Below are 20,863 nucleotides of genomic sequence, written 5' to 3'. Positions count from 1 at the left end.
AGTCTAGTAATGGCAGCCTTCACTTGCAATGGCGTCTCTTTGGATTGCATATTGAGACTTCCCATTAACAGCTACCAGATGCAAATTCAACATTTAGAATCAGCCATGACCTTTATCACCTTAGTTTGCCATGAATTATTTAGGTAATGGGCACATTCATGGCAGGAGACCTAACAATCAATTGTCCAAATAATTTTGAACCTATGAAAATGAAGGGACTATGTAAATAATGTAATAATTCCTAGGAGGTAAATGTCATTCTTTTGTAAAAAAAAAACCTTGAAATCAAGCTGGAAATCTACATGTCAATCACATCTTGATGGATTTGTTTTAAAGGGGTGTTCCACGGCATATGCCGTCAATGTGAAGTAAAAATGGGTTCTACTAATGTGACCTGCAGCTATCTTGGGGATGGGGCCACAATGCATGCTGCTGTCAGTTGAGAGGAGGACAGAATTCTCATATGACTGAAGATTCACACCACCTCCCCTCTGATAGGGGCATGGGTCAGGTACAAGCAGGTCTCATTGGTGGCACCCATATCTACTATACATTTATATATTCTGTGGATATGCCATGAATGTAAAAAATCAGAATACCCCTTTATATCCATTGCATTGATGTCCAGAGACTAAATTAGATTATGTCACTGTTCATATACTGCGGCACCCTACTGTATATCATACATACATATCCATTACCAGCAATGAAACACATTTTAGCTTGTTTTCCTACCGCTGGGGCATTGGTGATGGGTAAGCATATACCCAGGTCATTAACCGTTAGTTGAAGGAAGAGTGTTCCCAGAGCCTGAGCAGATGTTTGCTGAATGCCTGGCAGCATGTCCACCACTTCTTTAGTTGCCACGTGAATATCTTTGTTTAGTGCCAGTCGCTGCTCATTCCAGTTATCATACGCTGCCTTGTAATTCAGCCAAAAAAGCACAGCTGAAAAGGAGCAGAACAATCAAGAAGATGGCCATTAAAAAGGGGAGGGTTCTAATTTTAATGTGTATATACAGTACAGACCAAAAGTTTGGACACACCTTCTCATTTAAAGATTTTTCTATATTTTCATGACTATGAAAATTGTACATTCACACTGAAGGCATCAAAACTATGAATTAACACATGTGGAATTATATATTTAACAAAAAAGTGTGAAACTACTGAAAATATGTCTTATATTCTAGGTTCTTCAAAGTAGCCACCTTTTGCTTTGATGACTGCTTTGCACACTCTTGGCATTCTCTTGATGAGCTTCAAGAGGTAGTCACCGGAAATGGTCTTCCAACAATCTTGAAGGAGTTCCCAGAGACGCTTAGCATTTGTTGGCCCTTTTGCCTTCACTCTGCGGTCCAGCTCACCCCAAACCATCTCGATTGAGTTCAGGTCTGGTGACTGTGGAGGCCAGGTCATCTGGCGTAGCACCCCATCAATCTCCTTCTTGGTCAAATAGCCCTTACACAGCCTGGAGGTGTGTTTGGGGTCATTGTCCTGTTGAAAAATAAATGATGGTCCAACTAAACGCAAACCGGATGGAATAGCATGCCGCTGCAAGATGCTGTGGTAGCCATGCTGGTTCAGTATGCCTTCAATTTTGAATAAATCCCCAACAGTGTCACCAGCAAAGCACCCCCACACCATCACACCTCCTCCTCCATGCTTCACGGTGGGAACCAGGCATGTAGAGTCCATCCGTTCACCTTTTCTGCGTCGCACAAAGACACGGTGGTTGGAACCAAAGATCTCAAATTTCGGCTCATCAGACCAAAGCACAGATTTCCACTGGTCTAATGTCCATTCCTTGTGTTCTTTAGCCCAAACAAGTCTCTTCTGCTTGTCACCTGGCTGGTGACTCCGATAAACTTATCCTCAGAAGCAGAGGTGACTCTTGGTCTTCCTTTCCTGGGGCGGTCCTCATGTGAGCCAGTTTCTTTGTAGCGCTTGATGGTTTTTGCAACTGCACTTGGGGACACTTTCAAAGTTTTCCCAATTTTTCGCACTGACTGACCTTCATTTCTTAAAGTAATGATGGCCACTCGTTTTTCTTTACTTAGCTGCTTTTTTCTTGCCATAATACAAATTCTAACAGTCTATTCAGTGGGACTATCAGCTGTGTATCCACCAGACTTCTGCACAACACAACTGATGGTCCCAACCCCATTTATAAGGCAAGAAATCCCACTTATTAAACCTGACAGGGCACACCTGTGAAGTGAAAACCATTTTCGGTGACACTGCCTTCAGTGTGAATGTACAATTTTCATAGTCATGAAAATACAGAAAAATCTTTAAATGAGATGAGAAGGTGTGTCCAAACTTTTGGTCTGTACTGTATATACACACAATGTAATCAACAGGCAGACTTCTAATACAGCTGAGGTGTTAGCCAAATACTTTCAAGATCTCTGCTTATTACTATTAAATGACACAAAAAAGAACCAAAACTGAACAAGAACCTGTTCAAACACAGATTACAGATGTGAATAAATTACAAGAGTGCCCAGCCTGTAAGCTGGTAGACTCCATATGGGTGACTGGATTGCCAAACTGTATTTTTTCTGAATTTCAGTGTTTTACAGAAAATGGGAGAAGAATTAGTTCTGGAGAAAGGTCAGTCACAGGGTGGAAACATGAGCATTTACATTGATTTACAATAACAAAGATCTTGAAAAAGGTAATGGACTAAAATGAAGTATATTAAAAAGGTGCAGAATTTTTCTTAATACAAGAATAATACAAGAATTAGGCTTGGTTAAATTAGAGGGGTTATCCGGAAGGGATCGCATGTAATGGTTACATGCAGCGGTCAGTTCAGTGGGCACTGTAAGGATGGAGGGTATATGTTTTAACCAATACTGTATTGTAAAGGCCTCTTAATCATTTACAATTAAAGGATTAAAAAAAATAAAATCTTAAAAATGTAAATCCGAATCCAAATTTTTGTGCTTTTGCTTTACTACCAGGGCTGTGGAGTCGGTAAGCAAAACCTCCGACTCCGACTCCTCAATTTCCATGACACTGACTTTGACTCCACGACTCCGACTCCCTCATCCATGGCTCATGTTTAAGTGATAAATTTACTGTAGCACAGATTCATCTCAGCTAAAAGTCTAGACCCTTAGATCAGGAATAGGACAGACATTTATAGGACATTTCATAACTTTCCCAAATTCTTATGAAAAAATATTCCCCACAAACTGCATTGAACTACTGTACCCAATTTATTATATATTTTAGGAGTAGAAGTTGGTCCATTTTATACCGACTCCGACTCCACCAAAATGGGCTCCGACTCCACGACTCCGACTCCACTGCCCTGTTTAGTACCGCAGAGGTAGATAAGCATTGTTAAGCGACACAACTAAAGGTAATCGGTGAAATAAAGGTGGGGTAAAATATTTGGCTAATACCTCTGTCAAAGGCCACGGGCTGAGCATAGACGATAGGCCTACTTAGAGTGATCAGAACCGCTTCTCTGCCTGTTGATCCACTGATCTCCTCCTGGAATGCATTGCGCAAGCCAATACGAGTTTTAAAATACGCAACTTGATGAAAATCGGATCCAGCCTCTTCATAAACCTGTACATGTAATAGCAAACAAAAATGCAAAGAAAGGTAGGAAGTATTAATGTAAAATCAAAGAAAACACAGCATGCAGTGCAACCCATCACATCAGCGGTGTACTATGAGAATCACAGAAAAGAGAACGGAAGAAGTAATGCATCCTAGAACAGAGTTAGGTCAGTTATTATATAGGGCTTCATGTATCCCTATACATAGTTAGTGCCCAATGTAAACAGGGCGTGTGCTGCCGAGAACAATGACCGAATTCCTTCTATAGCCTCTGTGTTGCACTGTCTATTGTAGCCTGCAGAATGAGTACCTGAAAGCTTGTTCTGAAGGGAAAATATCTGTCTTTTTCTGAGCTCTTCTCAGCTGATCTATATTCACTGATCACATTAAAGATGCTGCATTTTAGTCAATTGAGAATTTTGAGAATGAATAATCAGCACAAAGCGGATTTCTCTAATAGATATTACAGAATTTCTTATTTTCACATGTACTAATGATATGTGAAAAAAACATTTAAACAATGAATTACTTTTTAAATTAAAAGAAAAAATTGTCCACCACAGTGGACAGTCCCTTTAAAGCAGGGATGTCAAAGAGGGTCGAAAAGAAAAACTTGGACAAAGTTGCGGACCAACTAGTATGCAGTATAATGGGTCCCACTTAGTCCTCAATACAGAATAATAGCCCCACATAGTCCTCAATACAGAATAATGAGCCCCACATAGTCCTCCATACAGAATAATGGCCCCACATAGTCCTCAATACAGAATAATAGCCCCACATAGTCCTCAATACAGAATAATGAGCCCCACATAGTCCTCCATACAGAATAATGGCCCCACATAGTCCTCAATACAGAATAATAGCCCCACATAGTCCTCAATACAGAATAATAGCCCCACATAGTCCTCAATACAGAATAATAGCCCCACATAGTCCTCAATACAGAATAATGAGCCCCACATAGTCCTCCATCTTGAATAATGGGCCTCACATAGTCCTCCATACAGTATAATGGGCCCCACATAGTTCTCCATACAGAATAATGAGCCCCACATAGTCTTCAATACAGAATAATAGCCCCACATAGTCCTCAATACAGTATAATGGGCCTCACATAGTTCTCCATACAGAATAATGGGCCCCACATAGTCCTCAATACAGAATAATGAGCCCACATAGTCCTCCATACAGAATAATGGGTCCCACATAGTCCTCCATACAAAATAATGAGCCCACATAGTCCTCAAATACAGAATAATGGGCCTCACATAGTCCTACATACAGAATAATGGCCCCACATAGTCCTACATACAGAATAATGGCCCCACATAGTCCTACATACAGAATAATGACCCCACGTAGTCCTCCATACAGAATAATGAGCCCGCCATAGTCCTCCATACAGAATAATGGGCCCCACATAGTCCTCCATACAGTATAATAGACCCCACGTAGTCCTCCATACAGAATAATGAGCCCCACATAGTCCTCCACACAGAATAATGAGCCCCACATAGTCCTCCACACAGAATAATGAGCCCCCCATAGTTCTCCATACAGTATAATAGACCCCACATAGTCCTACATACAGAATAATGAGCCTCACATAGTCCTACATACAAAATAATGTAATTCTAACCACCCTGCGGGCCAGATTTGGCCCACAGGCCGGAGTTTGACAGGTATACTTTTAAGAATAACTTCCCCACCGATCACTCAAAAGACTGCAGAAGTACTCAGCAGGTAGAAGTGCGGACAGATTACTGTTGCCACACTCATGCAAGAACACAGGTGGTTCTACCTGATAATCTGAATGCTTCGCCACAGGCTTTTGGGTGATCATTTGGAATCTCAAGACCCAGACGTTTATAGAAGCTGAAACATATACAGCGGATGAAATAAGTATTGAACACGTCACTAATTTTCTAAGTAAATATATTTCTAAAGGTGCTATTGACATGAAATTCTCATCAGATGTCATTAACAACCTATCCAATCCACACAGGCAAAGAAATCAAACCATACATGTCCATAAATGACGTTATGTGTACTAATGAGAAAAGATAACAAGGAAAAATTATTGAACACATGAAGAAAGAAAGGTGCAGAAAGTCATGGAAAGCCATGACACCAGCAGAAATCTGTCAGTAATTAGGAAGCTATCCTGCAACTTAGTGAAAAATAACAACAGCTGGTTATTACATGATGGGTAAAACCAGTGAGCTGTCTCAAGACTTTTGCAACCTTATTGTTTCAAAACATACTGATGGCATTAGTTACAAAAGAATTTCAAAACTACTGAAAATTCCAGTGAGCACTGTGGGGGCCATAATCCAAAATTGGAAAGAACATCATTTCAGCATGAACATCATTTCCTCTAATAAATGAAGTAACTATGTTCAAAGTAAAACCGAAAAAAGCCAACACTAAACCTCAGTTCTTTATTTTGCTGCTAAAACAGCCTTTTTAGGAAGGCTTTTTCCCCTAGGGTTTATAGAGCAGTCATCATGTTTATTCACCCACAAGATCATTGGTAAGGGTCTGATAAAGGAGTAGAACACAATAATGACAAAAATATTGGAAAATTGTAAGCTCTAAATATGTTCATGAAGAAAAAGCAAATACATTTGTTACTAACCAAATTCTTATAAAATACACAAACACTTACAATGTGAGCCATGTTTCTAGAAAAAAATAAAGAAATTAACCTGATGCTTCACAATTTGTCCAAGCGCCAAGTTCAAGTCAACCTGACATTTCCCAAAAAGCTTCAGATAGCTGCTGCTTCCAGGCATGGCCTTTGTCTGAATCCGATTTGACAACTCCAGTTCTATTAGTCCAGTCTCAAATCTGACTGCTCTCATGGATGGAGTTGTAGCTGTCACTTGAATGCCCTGAAATATAAATGAAATAGGACTCAAACATCTGCCAATGTGTATTAGTGGGATTCTAGCTGACATGTTACAAAAAAATACAAAGAATTGCACTACTATTTCTCCACAGATGTTTGACAAAGTACTCTGAAAAGTAACAAGTAATGTACATTAAGCTATATAAACACCCACAACAAATTTTTACCCCAACAGAATCTTCCTGTTTAAAGTGTACCCAGCAGTATCAATTACAATCATTTTTTCTCATAACACTGTCATTACTATAGAGCATCACTGGGGGATGACAAGGGGACCAGTCAATATATATGGCTCCTAGTGACAACAATGAGCGACACCTACATCAAGTGGTAGAGAAAAACAGCCAAGATAAATATTATATATTTATATTATTTATTATTAATAATAATGCTAAAAAAAAAATTCTAGTGAACTGTCTTAATTGTTAGATCAATTTACTGCTGTTGCCTACAGAAGTTTATTGATAAAGGAGTTGGCAGATACAAAGATACACAAAGAGAAGCTGCTGCAACTTCTAGTGACTAGATCCTGCACAGCTGAAAATGTCTAAAAGATGCCATACACAAGACATATAATGGCCATAAATAATATTAGTGACCTCTAATTTTGAAAAGTCAGCTGAAGTTACAGTGATACTTTAAAGTTTGCGTGTGAGGACCAGGCATAATCAGCTTTGTCAGAGATAGACTGAGCACATTATGCTTATCAGGTATATAAGGGAAGCACTCTAAATCATTAATGCTGCTGGTTTCTTTGGGGAAAAAAATACAGGGGAACCTAAACTTTAAATAGCATTTGTCCCTACATCGATCCTTTAGTAAAAAGCACATATAAGACTATGCAGTGGATGCAGACCGGCTGGACGTGGTCATGACTGCACACCTTTTTTGGGACATATGGTAAATAAATAACATAAAACTTGGATTATATATACCTTAAATCGCAAGTTGAGGGAATAAAGCAGGATTTTTGGTTTATCTCCATCTGTGGCACCATCATGTTCATTCCAGAGAGGAATTGGCTGTTCTCCACCTAAAAATATATTCAGGTTATGTGACAGGGCCACTACCACCAAACCATGGCTCTCATAGGATACAGTAGTTTCAGAAAATAAGGGCGTTTTGTTTTTTTATGAAAAGTAATACAATTTTGCAATATACCGTTACTTTCTGTAGCAATTGCACATAGCTTTTGGTCATTCACTAGGAACCGTCAATGTCTACTCTCAGCAGATAACACCCTGGTTGTGTGATGACCCCACGGGAGCACAGCTTGTGACAGAACTTTATCATTCAGGGCCAAGAACAAGAATTTTTAAAGGTGCATTCTAATTGTGTTACTGACTGTGAAGATATGACAAAATTATCCTCCATTTATTGAAAACTTGTATGACATCACACATTTTTACCTATAACACAGATAGGTCGAATTCTAATAGCTGTCTGCCTTAATATGCAATGCCGTAAACTAGCAGAGTCTTCCTCCTTTCTGATCCATAGCACTGAGGCACGAATGCTGCAAGTTCTTATAACTGAAGGGAAAGCTCCAGCAGCACCAGAGCCCAGCGTCTACAGCCAGCACTGCGCTGTCCCATTGTAATCAATAGGAGCGTAGCCACAGATCTCTGCTGCTGCTGCTGGAGCTTTTCTACTAGGATAAAGGAGTAGCTCAAAAAAGGCTGCAGTCTCAGGTAGCATTGGGGCTGCGAATAGTCGCACAGTTTTGTAGAAATCATGCAGTCATTAACAATAAACCATTTTTAATTAATATACAATGAAGTAGCTGAAAGTAACTGAGACTTTAAGGCGGCGGCTTCTTAGTAGTTGCACCTCAAATGCAAACTACATGCATTAAGAATTCTACATGGGACCCCAGCCAGGAGAAGAGGAATTTTGCTCGCCCACGTTTCTGCCAGCAACCTCTGGCAGACCATTAGACAAGTGATCCCCAACTCCAGTCCTCCAGGCCCACCAACAGGTCATGTTTTCAGGATTTCCTTAGTATCGCACAGATGATGGAATTATTTCCTGTGCAGGTGATGGAATTATCGCCTGAGCAATACTAAGGAAATCCTGAAAACATGGCCTGTTGGTGGGCCTTGAGGACTGGGGTTGGGGAACCCTGCATTAGACATTGAAGGAAGCAAAGGTCGAGCATGTGCACCTCTTCTCCATTCAAGATGGAGCTCTGCAGAGTCTCGTCTTGGGATCGCTGGGAATCCCAGAGATTGATTAGACCCCAGACATCATTTTCAATTGTGCAAATCCATTTTTAGAACATATAGGGAGTACTGCAGCATAGCTTTAATTTAGAAATAGAATCATAACTTGATTAAAAAGCATTTGCTGTCTGGTGTATGCCACTAGAGGGTGCTCACTGCAAACAGATATATATTACACATCGCCAACTTAATTTGCATTAAAGGGAACCTATCAGAAGGATCCACCCTCCTAACACGTCCATATGTGCATGCAGGTCATATTTTGAATAAACTAGCTTGATATCGGAGATCCAATTACTGATTGCAAAGAAATCTGTATTTTCTTAATATTTAATTGAAGTGTTAAGATGTCTTGGAGGGACACAGATGTTCCGGAGAGGGGCTGGGCAGAGCCTATGCAAAAGGAAGTTGCAGCTAATGCCCATAGAAGAGCATCTGTACACGTCCAAGATTTCATGAACACAGCTTGAAGCGAGGGGATCAATTTACAAACAGAGGCGTCACTAAGCATTAAAATAAGCTCTGGAGGCAAACTCTAGGGAAGATCTGTCATCGGATCTCAGATATCAAGGTGTCAGTCTATGCAATATTCCATGACCTGCCGGCCCTTATAGATGGCTTAGGACTATTGATTTTCTGACAGGTTCCTTTAAGCGTCCCACTGTGGAAATACGTAAATATACAGTACAGACCAAAAGTTGGGACACACCTTCTCATTTATAGATTTTTCTGTATTTTCATGACTATGAACATGGTACATTCAGACTGAAGGCATCAAAACTATGAATTAACACATGTGGAATTATATACTTAACAAAAAAGTGTGAAACAACTGAAAATATGTCTTATATTCTAGGTTCTTCAAAGTAGCCACCTTTTGCTTTGATGACTGCTTTGCACACTCTTGGCATTCTCTTGATGAGCTTCAAGAGGTAGTCACCGGAAATGGTCTTCCAACAATCTTGAAGGAGTTCCCAGAGATGCTAAGAACTTGTTGGCCCTTTTGCCTTCACTCTACGGTCAAGCTGACCCCAAACAATCTCGATTGGGTTCAGGTCTGGTGACTGTGGAGGCCAGGTCATCTGGCGTAGCACCCCATCACTCTCACTCTTGGTCAAATAGCCCTTACACAGCCTGGAGGTGTGTTTGGGGTCATTGTCCTGTTGAAAAATAAATGATGGTCCAACTAAACACAAACCGGATGGAATAGCATGCCGCTGCAAGATGCTGTGGTAGCCATGCTGGTTCAGTATGCCTTCAATTTTGAATAAATCCCCAACAGTGTAACCAGCAAAGCACCCCCACACCATCACACCTCCTCCTCCATGCTTCACGGTGGGAACCAGGCATGTAGAGTCCATCCGTTCACCTTTTCTGCGTCGCACTAAGACACGGTGGTTGGAACCAAGGATCTCAAATTTGGACTCATCAGACCAAAGCACAGATTTCCACTGGTCTAATGTCCATTCCTTGTGTTCTTTAGCCCAAACAAGTCTCTTCTGCTTGTTGCCTATCCTTAGCAGTGGTTTCCTAGCAGCTATTTTACCATGAAGGCCTGCTGCACAAAGTCTCCTCTTAACAGTTGTTGAAGAGATGTGTCTGCTGCTAGAAATCTGTGTGGCATTGACCTGGTCTCTAATCTGAGCTGCTGTTAACCTGCGATTTCTGAGGCTGGTGACTCGGATAAACTTATCCTCAGAAGCAGAGGTGACTCTTGGTCTTCCTTTCCTGGGGCGGTCCTCATGTGAGCCAGTTTCTTTGTAGCACTTGATGGTTTTTGCAACTGCACTTGGGGACACTTTCAAAGTTTGCCCAATTTTTCGGACTGACTGACCTTCATTTCTTAAAGTAATGATGGCCACTCGCTTTTCTTTACTTAGCTGCTTTTTTCTTGCCATAATACAAATTCTAACAGTCTATTCAGTAGGACTATCAGCTATGTATCCACCTGACTTCTGCACAACACAACTGATGGTCCCAACCCCATTTATGAGGCAAGAAATCCCACTTATTAAACCTGACAGGGCACACCTGTGAAGTGAAAACCATTTCCGGTGACTACCTCTTGAAGCTCATCAAGAGAATGCCAAGAGTGTGCAAAGCAGTCATCAAAGCAAAAGGCGGCTACTTTGAAGAACCTAGAATATAAGACATATTTTCAGTTGTTTCACACTTTTTTGTTAAGTATATAATTCCACATGTGTTAATTCATAGTTTTGATGCCTTCAGTGTGAATGTACAATTTTCATACTCATGAAAATACAGAAAAATCTTTAAATGAGAAGGTGTGTCCAAACTTTTGGTCTGTACTGTGTATATATATTTTTTTAATTCGATTCTTTCTCCTGCAATGTTCAGAAGTGGGTTTCTGGGGACTAGCACATTCCCATTGAGTTTGCCCATGCAGTTATGGGCCAAACATCTGTATGTCCCTAACATAACCAAGATGGACTAGTGAATTGCTGCAAGCAGCGATCTGAAAAGCTATAGGGAAAATTGTGCACCTTTTCATTATATAATAGCCTTTATTTGCAGAACCAGGTTTACACATGTGAGATAAAGCAGTATGTGATGAAGCACAGTACATAAGATACTATAAGTGTGTAAAAGTATAGTAATATGTATAACAAATAGTGAAAACATTGAACATTATTAATCCAAAGGAAGAAACATCAGTTTGTGCTGCTCTAACAACATCTGAAGCCTGGAAATCCCAGGATGTTACATGTGATGAGCGGCTTTATTTTTTTAACATGTCCCAGACTGGGATTTTAATCAAGGTACATTATAAATTATAATGAATTGGGCTGATCACTTCTAGCAGGTTATTAAATCTAATTGCAGAGAGTTTTCTACCAATGCAAATAAAAGTAAGGCAACAAATAAAACAATGGTGAGGTTAACCTCATCTTCTAACTTGTTCTTTGGCAGAAGTCTGAGCCCAAAATTATTCCAGAGGCCATTGTGAAAAGTGATAAATGGCAAACAATAAAGAAGTACACGCCACATAATTGTCAGAAACCTGCCCAAGATGTCTATGAGGAGTCTGCCTCACTGCACTGTCAGGGCTGCCCTCTGCTAAAGTCAGAACATTTATTAAAATCAATACTTTATAATGAGCCTGAACATTTCTAAGAAGTTCTAAAGAGTTAGCAAAGCTGACAATCTTATACATTCAATGAGAACATCAGAAGAAATAGAAGCAGATATGTAATATACACACAGTAGCCACCCACAAACCTGACACTTTCTGTATGACTTCATTCACTTCTTTCATGAAGACTTTTTGTACAAATACCAGGTGGTTCAGTAGATCAGTAGTAAGATTGTGTTCAAATGATCCAACCTGTTGAGATATAAAGATTATTCATATTTTTCAACTATTTACTATTCAATAATTTAAATTTCCAACATATTAATACATTTAATAGTTGTATGCTTTTTACATAAGACTAAAGAAAAACCAAAATGTTTCTGCCAAAAAAAGATAGGAGAGGAAACAGCTGTTAGGAATAAAAGTTATAAATATCAGTAAAGGGGTTGTTCAAACTTATCTTACAGATATTGATGAACTCCTCAGGAAAGCTAATCAATATCAGATCTGTGAGGGTCCGACACCTGGAACCTCCACCAATCAGCTTAGCTCTGGTCGGATGTTAACCGTGAACTAAGCCCAAACAGCACAGCTCCGTTCACAGTGCAGTGGCCGTTCCCAGATATTGCAGCTAAGCTTAAAGGGAACTTGTCACCAGAAAAAAACGCTATTAACCTGCAGATATGGGGTTAATCTGAAGGTTAATAACGTTATTAACCTGCCTGGCACCCACACTTAGCCGAACACTGCGGGGAAAAAAATAACTTCTATACCAGGAAAGATCTTTGAACAAATTATTAAACAACATGTATGTAAGTACATGGATAAGAATGAAGTGATTAACCAGAGTCAGCATGGGTTTGTAACTAACAAGTCATGTCAGACTAACTTAATTTCCTTCTATGACAGAATCACTGACTGGGTGGATCAGGGAAATGCTGTAGATATAGTATATCTTGACTTCAGCAAAGCATTTGACAAAGTATCTCACATCATCCTTATTGAAAAAATTACCAAGTATGCAATGGACCAGGCAACTGTTAGGTGGATTCATAACTGGCTTAGTGATCGGACTCAAAGGGTGGTTGTAAATGGCTTCACATCCAGCTGGATGAATGTCTCAAGTGGGGTACCACAGGGCTCCGTCCTGGGACCTGTATTGTTCAACATCTTTATCAATGATTTAGATGAAGGAATTGAGGGTAAACTGATTAAATTTGCTGATGACACAAAGCTAGGAGGGATAGCTAATACTAGAGAAGAGAGAGAGAGGATTCAAAAAGACCTAAATAAACTGGAGCAGTGGGCAGCAACCAACAGAATGGTTTTTAACCGGGAAAAATGCAAAGTACTACATCTGGGCAATAAAAATGAAAAAAGCATATACAGAATGGGAGGAATAGAGCTAAGCAACAGTACATGTGAAAAAGACTTAGGTATACTAATAGATCATAGACTGAACATGAGTCAACAGTGTGATGCAGCAGCAAAAAAGGCAAATACAATTCTGGGATGTATTAACAGAAGCATACAGTCTAGATCACGTGAAGTCATTATCGGTCTTTACTCCTCTTTGGTCAGACCTCATCTGGAATACTGTGTACAGTTTTGGGCACCACATTTTAAAAAAGACATCGACAAACTGGAGCAAGTTCAGAGAAGAGCGACCAGAATGGTGACTGGTCTGCAAACCATGTCCTATGAGGAACGGTTGCAGGATTTGGGAATGTTTAGCTTGCAAAAAAGAAGACTGAGAGGAGACTTAATAGCTGTCTACAAATATGTCAAGGGCTGTCACATTGTAGAAGGATCATCTTTATTCTCATTTGCACAAGGAAAGACTAGAAGCAATGGGATGAAACTAAATGGGAGGAGACACAGATTAGATATTAGAAAAAACTTTTTGACAGTTAGGGTGATTTATGAGTGGAACAGGCTGCCACGAGAGGTGGTGAGTTCCCCTTCAATGGACGTCTTCAAACAGAGGCTGGACAGACATCTGTCTGAGATGATCTAGTGAATCCTGCTTTGAGCAGGGGGTTGGACCAGATGACCCAGGAGGTCCCTTCCAACTCTACCATTCTATGATTCTATGATTCTATGATTCTATGATCCTCCTGAAGTGTTCCAGGTTAATAGCCTTTTTTCTGGTGACAGGTTCCCTTTAAATTCAAGTGAGTAGGAGCTGAGCTGCAGTTCTCAGAACTGTGATGAGCCGAGAGATTTTGGCTCTATCCACTGTTTACATCGGCTGGCGCCAGACCTGATAGCAGATGGTTGTTGGGAGGGATGGGTGTCTGACCCCCCACAAACCTGATATTGATGATAAGTTCAATCCTGTTTTATTTTATATACACAAGTGTATGCCTATTATGATGCAGATGCGGTTGGGATTTGATCTCTTGCAATTCAATTCAGGAAAACTACAGGAAAGTCAATAGCAAGAAGCACATAGAACACATGTAGATTTTGCATGAGGATTTGCAGAAAAAATAGCCACATGGGAACACTATCTTTAGCTGCTAGAAAACATGAAGCACAGAAAATGAACAGTATAAAAGAGTTTAGAGACTCCTGTACAGCACAGGAGACTCTGGCTATCACCGAAACAGATCACATCTGAAATTCGGTGGATGCGGCACCACTGCTGGATTTTGGCTTTGTCTGTGGAGTCTGTGATTCCCCAGGCAATGGGTCCTAGTTGCACTTGCAATCTTTGCAACCTCGATAACTATACAGCAGACATGATGTTATCTGTTTTGTGGTGACAAAGAAGAATTTGCAGCCCCATGTAGCTTGTGAAATGAAGCCAAAGCCCATCAGTCCTTTGCCTTGTTACCATTGTAAAATACAGAATAAAATGTAAACTTCTCACCTCAGCAACACAACGCAAGTAGTTGCCTTGTAGATAATAGCCCTGCTTGGCAGGCAGGTCATCCATACTCCAAGCCTGATCTGAATAATTGTCGTGTTCTTCCATGATGTATTTACCATGCATTGTGACTGGAGGAAGATTAAGACTGGCTGATGGGGGAATTGTAGACATGTCTGTCTGGGATACCTTCGATGTAAAACGTAATCTGTGATTTGGCAGCTCGAATGTAAACCTTGTCTGAGCCCCTGCAACAAAAAACAGATACTTCAAACTGAACATTTCAAAGATAATTTTTGCATCACCTATTAGGGCATATGCACACGACATCTGTTAAATGCGGGCGAACCCGACAAGTTTTTTGTAAGTGGCACCCTCTTCAGGATAAGGCAAAGCTGTTTGCTGGCTTTTAAAAGTGCTACAAAAGATGCCAAGAGTCTTCCAAGCAGAAGCCCCTGAGGAATAGTCAGGTCACTTCTTTTATCCTCTTAGCATGTTTTGAAAGCAGTTAAAATACGATAAAAAAACAACGATAAATTCAGAAGAGTTTGGAGCAGATGGATTCTGTTTCAGGATTCACATGATTTTCATACCCTGTTTTAATAGTTTCAACAGATTTATGTGATTGTGCTCATAATTAGCTACATGGGCATAAGGACCCCCCTCATCCCTTGTCCCTACGTCTTTTCTCTTTTCTCTCTATATGATTTCTTCAGACATAGTATAGAAGTTTCTTCAACATAAGAACCTCTTATTGGTGATTATTACATAAACAATATGATGTTCAAGGTATTACAATGTGAATTGATATTGAAAGAGGTGATCTCATTGGAAATATGGACATTTTCTATATTGTTATGTTTTTGTCTAATTCAATATATTTTTTGATTTGCAAAATGTATAATAATCAATAATTAATGTTTAATTAATGTTTAATAAAACAGACTGAATATAAAATACGATCAAAAGACAACAAACACTGCGAGTCGTTTTGACATAGAAATGCATAAGTTCAATCTTCTGAACATTTTTAAAGTACCTTTTCGCAAGGGTTTCAGCAAGGACCCGCCTGAAAAGATGTCATGTGTACAAGCCCTTAGCCCAATAAAAGAGGATCTTCTCATGCAATTTCTGGAGCTACAATTGCCAAATATCAAAACTGATTTAATGGAGTGGAGTTTCTTAAAGGGGTTGTCGGATACCTAGAATGCCCTTTATAATTATCCATCTTTAAGCCCTAAACACATTTGTAATTAGCTTTATTATAAAATTCCCTATCACTCTCACTATACTGTTAATACCTATATCTGTTTTTTTGCTGTACTTCTTGTGACGTTTCATTTGAGAGGATTGTCCTGCAGTCTCTCCTCTGCAGCTTCTATCACCCCCCTGAAACAGGACATAATCATGGGGTGGTGCTGCGGTCACTTACTGCAGCTACTGTCCATGCCAACCACATCTTCAGTGACCGATGCCACACTTCAGTCACTGCTGCCACAGTACCTAATTTTGACAATGCCTTCTATTTCCTTGAAACAAATAGTCTTCAGGAGGCAATGACAATTACAGCGTGAGTGGAAGCAGCTCCATCCCACAGCTTCCGTGACCAGCCTGAAAAGAATCATGGTCAGGGGGGCGGTGATGGAAGGAGTGTAAGTGACAACAGTGCCGTCCCACAGTTTCTGTCACCGCCCTGAAATGAATAGTCATTAGGAGTCAGCGGTGCTGTCACTCACACTGCTTCTATCCCTGCCCCCTAATGACTAAAGAGTAGGAGCCACTGAAAATGTGGGCAGCAGGGGCTGAAGCTGCAGTCACTTCTCCATCACCACACCTGAAACAGGTAGTCATCAGGGGACAGCGAGTGGTGACAGAAGCTGTGGTAAGTGACTGCTCCTTGATGATGTCCCTTTTCATTGGGGGTTATAGGAGCTGCAGGGAAGTGACTGCAGGGCCATCCTCCTGTGACGTCTCATTTGAAACTTCTCTCAAAACATAACGTCACAGGAAGAGAAAAAAAAACAAAACAAACATATATAAAGTAAATTACAAATAAAAAATAGATAGATCTTAATGACATTTATAATGGGCATTATTAGTATAGGACAACCCCTTTAATGGGTTTAGGTGTATAACTTTGTACACGCAGAATTTGCAGTCAGTCGCCATCCTGGCATGCTAGTACTAAATCTCTATGGCATATTCACATGCAAAAAAGGGATTTTCATGATCCTCTTAGATACATGTAAATATCTATAAAAAATTATCAATATTACAGGAGTAAAATTTCATAATAAAGTGTTCCACATAGTTTATGAAGACAGAATAAACACATAGAATCACTCTAAAATGGACAAGATTGTGCGCAGATTTGTACCTGTCATTCCATGACTTCTCATTCTTCCCATTTTGTACTCTGCTTTAAGCGATGGTAAGAGTGCAGCTCCAATGGCAATGCCATCCAGCATAGCACTGAACTTCAAGACAATGGGCTTCTTCTCCAAACCCTCTGGGAGCTGAGGAAACACATTGGTTTCTATAGGAGTTTGGTTAACACTCGTGGGGGTCTTTTCAGAGAGTAAGGGAGTGGCCACATCCTCCTTTGCTGGGGGAACTCTGTAAAAGAGATAGTAATAAAGATCTGTTAGTATACAATGCCAACACATGCATCTCACTTTTTGGTGGTAGCTTGGCGTTACAGAGCCAGAGGCTGAAGCTGCACTTTTAATAGTCACCTCCTGATGAAGCTCTAGGTGTGAAAAACAAATCAGAGTGTGAAAAATCTGGCTTTCATGGGGAAAGGAGAGATTCTTTAGTGCACATAGGCTGCCATAGTTCTCGACAGCACGTGCTGTTTACACAGAATAATGTGCTGCCAAGAAAGATGATCTTATGTGCAGCACAAAATATTATTTCACCCCACAAACGAGTGCTATGCTTATTCACTGGGTGATCGTCAGCCTTCAAGATTATCATGAAACAAGTGTTCCTAGGAATACTCAATCATGATAATCGTGCAGAATAGATGGGCATTAATTGGTGTGGTTTATTACTATGATTATTGTGTGTAGAGATACATTTTATTGCTGCCACATAGAAATATTCATATTTTGATATGTCTTATTGGTATGGTAATAAGTGACCATTTGCCTGTACTTAAAAGGAACCTAGCATCGCTTTTTCACTATAAATGCTGTTGCCACCACATTTTAAGCCTTTTAATCTATATCATCATGGCAGAGCCACATACATTCACAAAAAAGCTGTGGAGTTATCCCAAGTTGTACTCTCATGAGCACCAAGCGGTCTGATGGGCAGCTCCATATTGTGCATGGTCACCCCTTTCCGTCTTGCAATACTGCCAATAAACTTATGATTGAATTACACAGACAGCTGTCCTGATAAGTAGAAGAAATCATACACGTCAATCATGGGTGGAGGGGATAGTGTATCAAGGCAGAATGGGGGCGCCAAATTCCGTTCTGAGACATCAACTGGACTGCTCGGCGCTCATTAGAATACATAATATATGCAGCTCTGCCAGGGCAACATAGAAGGGTTTGTCAGGAATAGAATAAATGGCTGAATAACTTTGTGGCAACCAACAGTTTTTATATGAAAAACCTGATGACAGCTTCCACTTAAAGATACACAGAATTTCCACTATTCAAAGAAAAATTTACATATTGTTGCATTTCGAAAACACCAATATGAAAACAATGCAAGCCAATAAAATCACTGAAATCTTTATTATTAATATATAAAACCAGACAAACAATAATTACAAAAAAATAACAAAGAAGGGAATATACAGGCAATGAAAAACCGGGGGGTAACACCATGGGAAAAATAAAACAATGATGGAAACCCATATACACTTAATTTTTACTTACCTGCGTATATTATATAGAGTTATTATTTGCAGTAAATATACCCCTGTGGCTACAATTATTATTGATCTAGCAAGGCTTCCATTATGGTTTTATTTCTCCCATGGTGAAATCCCCCAGTTTTTTCATTGCCTTTATATTCCATTCTTTGTCTATTTATTTTTTTGCAATTATTGTTTGTCTGGTTTTATATATTAATAATAGAGATTTCAGTGATTTTATTGGCTTGCATTGCTTTGATATTGGTGTTCTCTGATTTTTCAGGCATTAGAGCCTAATCGTATGGATTGTGTATATAGGACTTCATATTGTTGCATTCAGTAAATTAAACCTATACAAGGTTCCTGTAATGATACATTGTCCTACACAGAGCCCCAGATGGGAGCAGGATGAACACAGCTAATTGGTGATGCACATCTCCGGACTCACACTGTGGAGGGCTGGCGGATGAGATCAGAGATCTGCTTGGAGAGCTGGTGAGAGCTGCGGACCATCATGCTGTGCAGAGTTGCCGGGTGCTGTGGGATATTTATGCTGATTGCTCCAACTTTGAACACGGCAGCATTGCTTGTCCTCAGGCCTCTTTGAGCACTATAAAGGGCTTGGGATTTTGCAATGCTGCATTTTACCACAGTCCTGGATGAATATAAAAGACAGATTAAAGACATTAACACTGTGTATGCTTGTATGTATATCACAGCAAAACAAGTGATGTACTCTCACAGTGACACATGCATTACTGACAGTCATGCTCTTGTTCGCTTGGTATCAGACATGACATAGGTCGTGCATGAGATTTTACTCAAAAAATGGGCAAGAAAACAAATATTTCCTGCACACATAAAGGAAAATACTGGATGTTCCATTTCTAGAAGGGCGTCATTGAGAAGAACAGTTTATTTCTCATTATCCATGATGACCGATGGGGCTGCCCGCAGAATCCATGTTCTCTACCCTAATTTATAAATGACTTTACATTAAATGAGAATAGGGAAAGGAGTCCACTATATTAATGATACATGTGCCCCTCCCAGCCACCGTTTCACAGTTTTCACCTAGTACATAGTAATAGGGAAAAAGCTGTCTAATCAGCGTCTGGGTGGCACGGGGAGATCGCACAGAAGTCTCTGCTGGCCGCGCAGCAAACATCAAGATGTCCGTTCTCAGAAAGTACAGCACATAAACACATGAATGACACAGCGGAAATCGGTGTTTGGCACTACTTCATGTTGCCCGAGTAACAAAGATGACGCGATTCCTTTAAAGATGATGTCAACAGATCACACTATTTAAATCGGGGTTGTGAAACTAGATCCCACCAATATCCAAGGCAGGTCATGGCACAAAAAATCTCTAGCATCCTATGTAAAGCACATAAACGGGAGCGGTTTGGCTTTCGTGAAATTTCCCCGCAATAAACAATGGGATACAGACAGCACATGCCATATATTTAATGATCCACAAGGGTCGCACTGTGGGGACCCTCAGTGGACTAGAGGAAGGGGGTCTGCGTTTGTATTTTGTACCTAGAAATTGTGTTGTTTTGGTTATAATACTTACCTATATCCAACGCCTCTGTATACACCAATTCTCCTCAAGTCTATCATTCTATACATACACGTAGCACCGTATCTAACAGTATGGGACAAATTGTCACATGCACAGAAATGAAAGCCCTGAATAGGGGTGGAATTAAGCACTTCAAATCATCACATCACGAGATCACGACAACTGAACAAGTAACGATCAGGACATACAGAAACTCTTGTTTGGCTGTGCTTGTTGGAGATGTAGGAAAATCCTCCAATCTATAGGGGAAAGTTCAAGAGAAAGCAAGAAGACAAAAAAGAAATCAAAGATCAAACATCTATGCAAATCGAGCTGGAAACAGAACGGCAAACCCGACAATAAGACTAACTGGGCACAGATCAGACCCAAAAGGTCAACTGTGCTTTTACATTTTTACAGCATACAGACTGTAGAGCCATATAGTTACCCAGATAGATATATATTCTCATTTATAGAGTTACAATAATTTTATAATCTAGACAAAACTGGCTGTCTTTTCTAGCTGTAATTACATTACTACAAATGTATCCAGGAATAGTATGAAATAATTGGACTGAAATAGCAAAGTAAAGTATTTAAGTGAACACTAAAAAGTGTTTTTTTTTTTAAATCTATACACTATAGGGTCAAAAGTATTGGGATCCTACATTACATCTACAGGAGCTGTATGGCAACACATTCTAAATCCATAGCCATTAATATGGAGTTGGTCCCCACTTTGAGT

At 40.0% G+C, this 20,863-nt stretch overlaps 1 protein-coding gene across 12 annotated transcripts in view; it reads right to left on the bottom strand.

Annotated features, from left to right (window-relative positions):
• The window catches only part of BLTP1 (bridge-like lipid transfer protein family member 1), a 303,862-nt gene that overhangs the window by 66,081 nt on the left and 216,918 nt on the right, over positions 1-20,863 (bottom strand). For 11 of the 12 annotated variants that reach the window (XM_073641272.1, XM_073641320.1, XM_073641292.1 and 8 more), the window contains 9 exons: positions 20,328-20,378; positions 19,000-19,206; positions 17,058-17,296; positions 14,684-14,928; positions 11,955-12,060; positions 7,428-7,525; positions 6,290-6,475; positions 3,416-3,584; positions 736-947 (listed from right to left, as the gene is read on the bottom strand). In XM_073641272.1, the coding sequence (XP_073497373.1) occupies positions 736-947; positions 3,416-3,584; positions 6,290-6,475; positions 7,428-7,525; positions 11,955-12,060; positions 14,684-14,928; positions 17,058-17,296; positions 19,000-19,206; positions 20,328-20,378 (1,513 nt within the window). The remainder of the gene's footprint in view (positions 1-735; positions 948-3,415; positions 3,585-6,289; positions 6,476-7,427; positions 7,526-11,954; positions 12,061-14,683; positions 14,929-17,057; positions 17,297-18,999; positions 19,207-20,327; positions 20,379-20,863) is intronic. The other variant, XM_073641301.1, reaches the window with a different exon arrangement.

The sequence above is a fragment of the Phyllobates terribilis genome, unplaced genomic scaffold (genome assembly GCF_046119375.1).
Source record: "Phyllobates terribilis strain yellow unplaced genomic scaffold, ASM4611937v1 Scaffold_1__5_contigs__length_1240528914, whole genome shotgun sequence".
Classification (NCBI taxonomy): domain Eukaryota; kingdom Metazoa; phylum Chordata; class Amphibia; order Anura; family Dendrobatidae; genus Phyllobates; species Phyllobates terribilis.
This window is presented reverse-complemented; position numbering and strand designations above follow the sequence as displayed.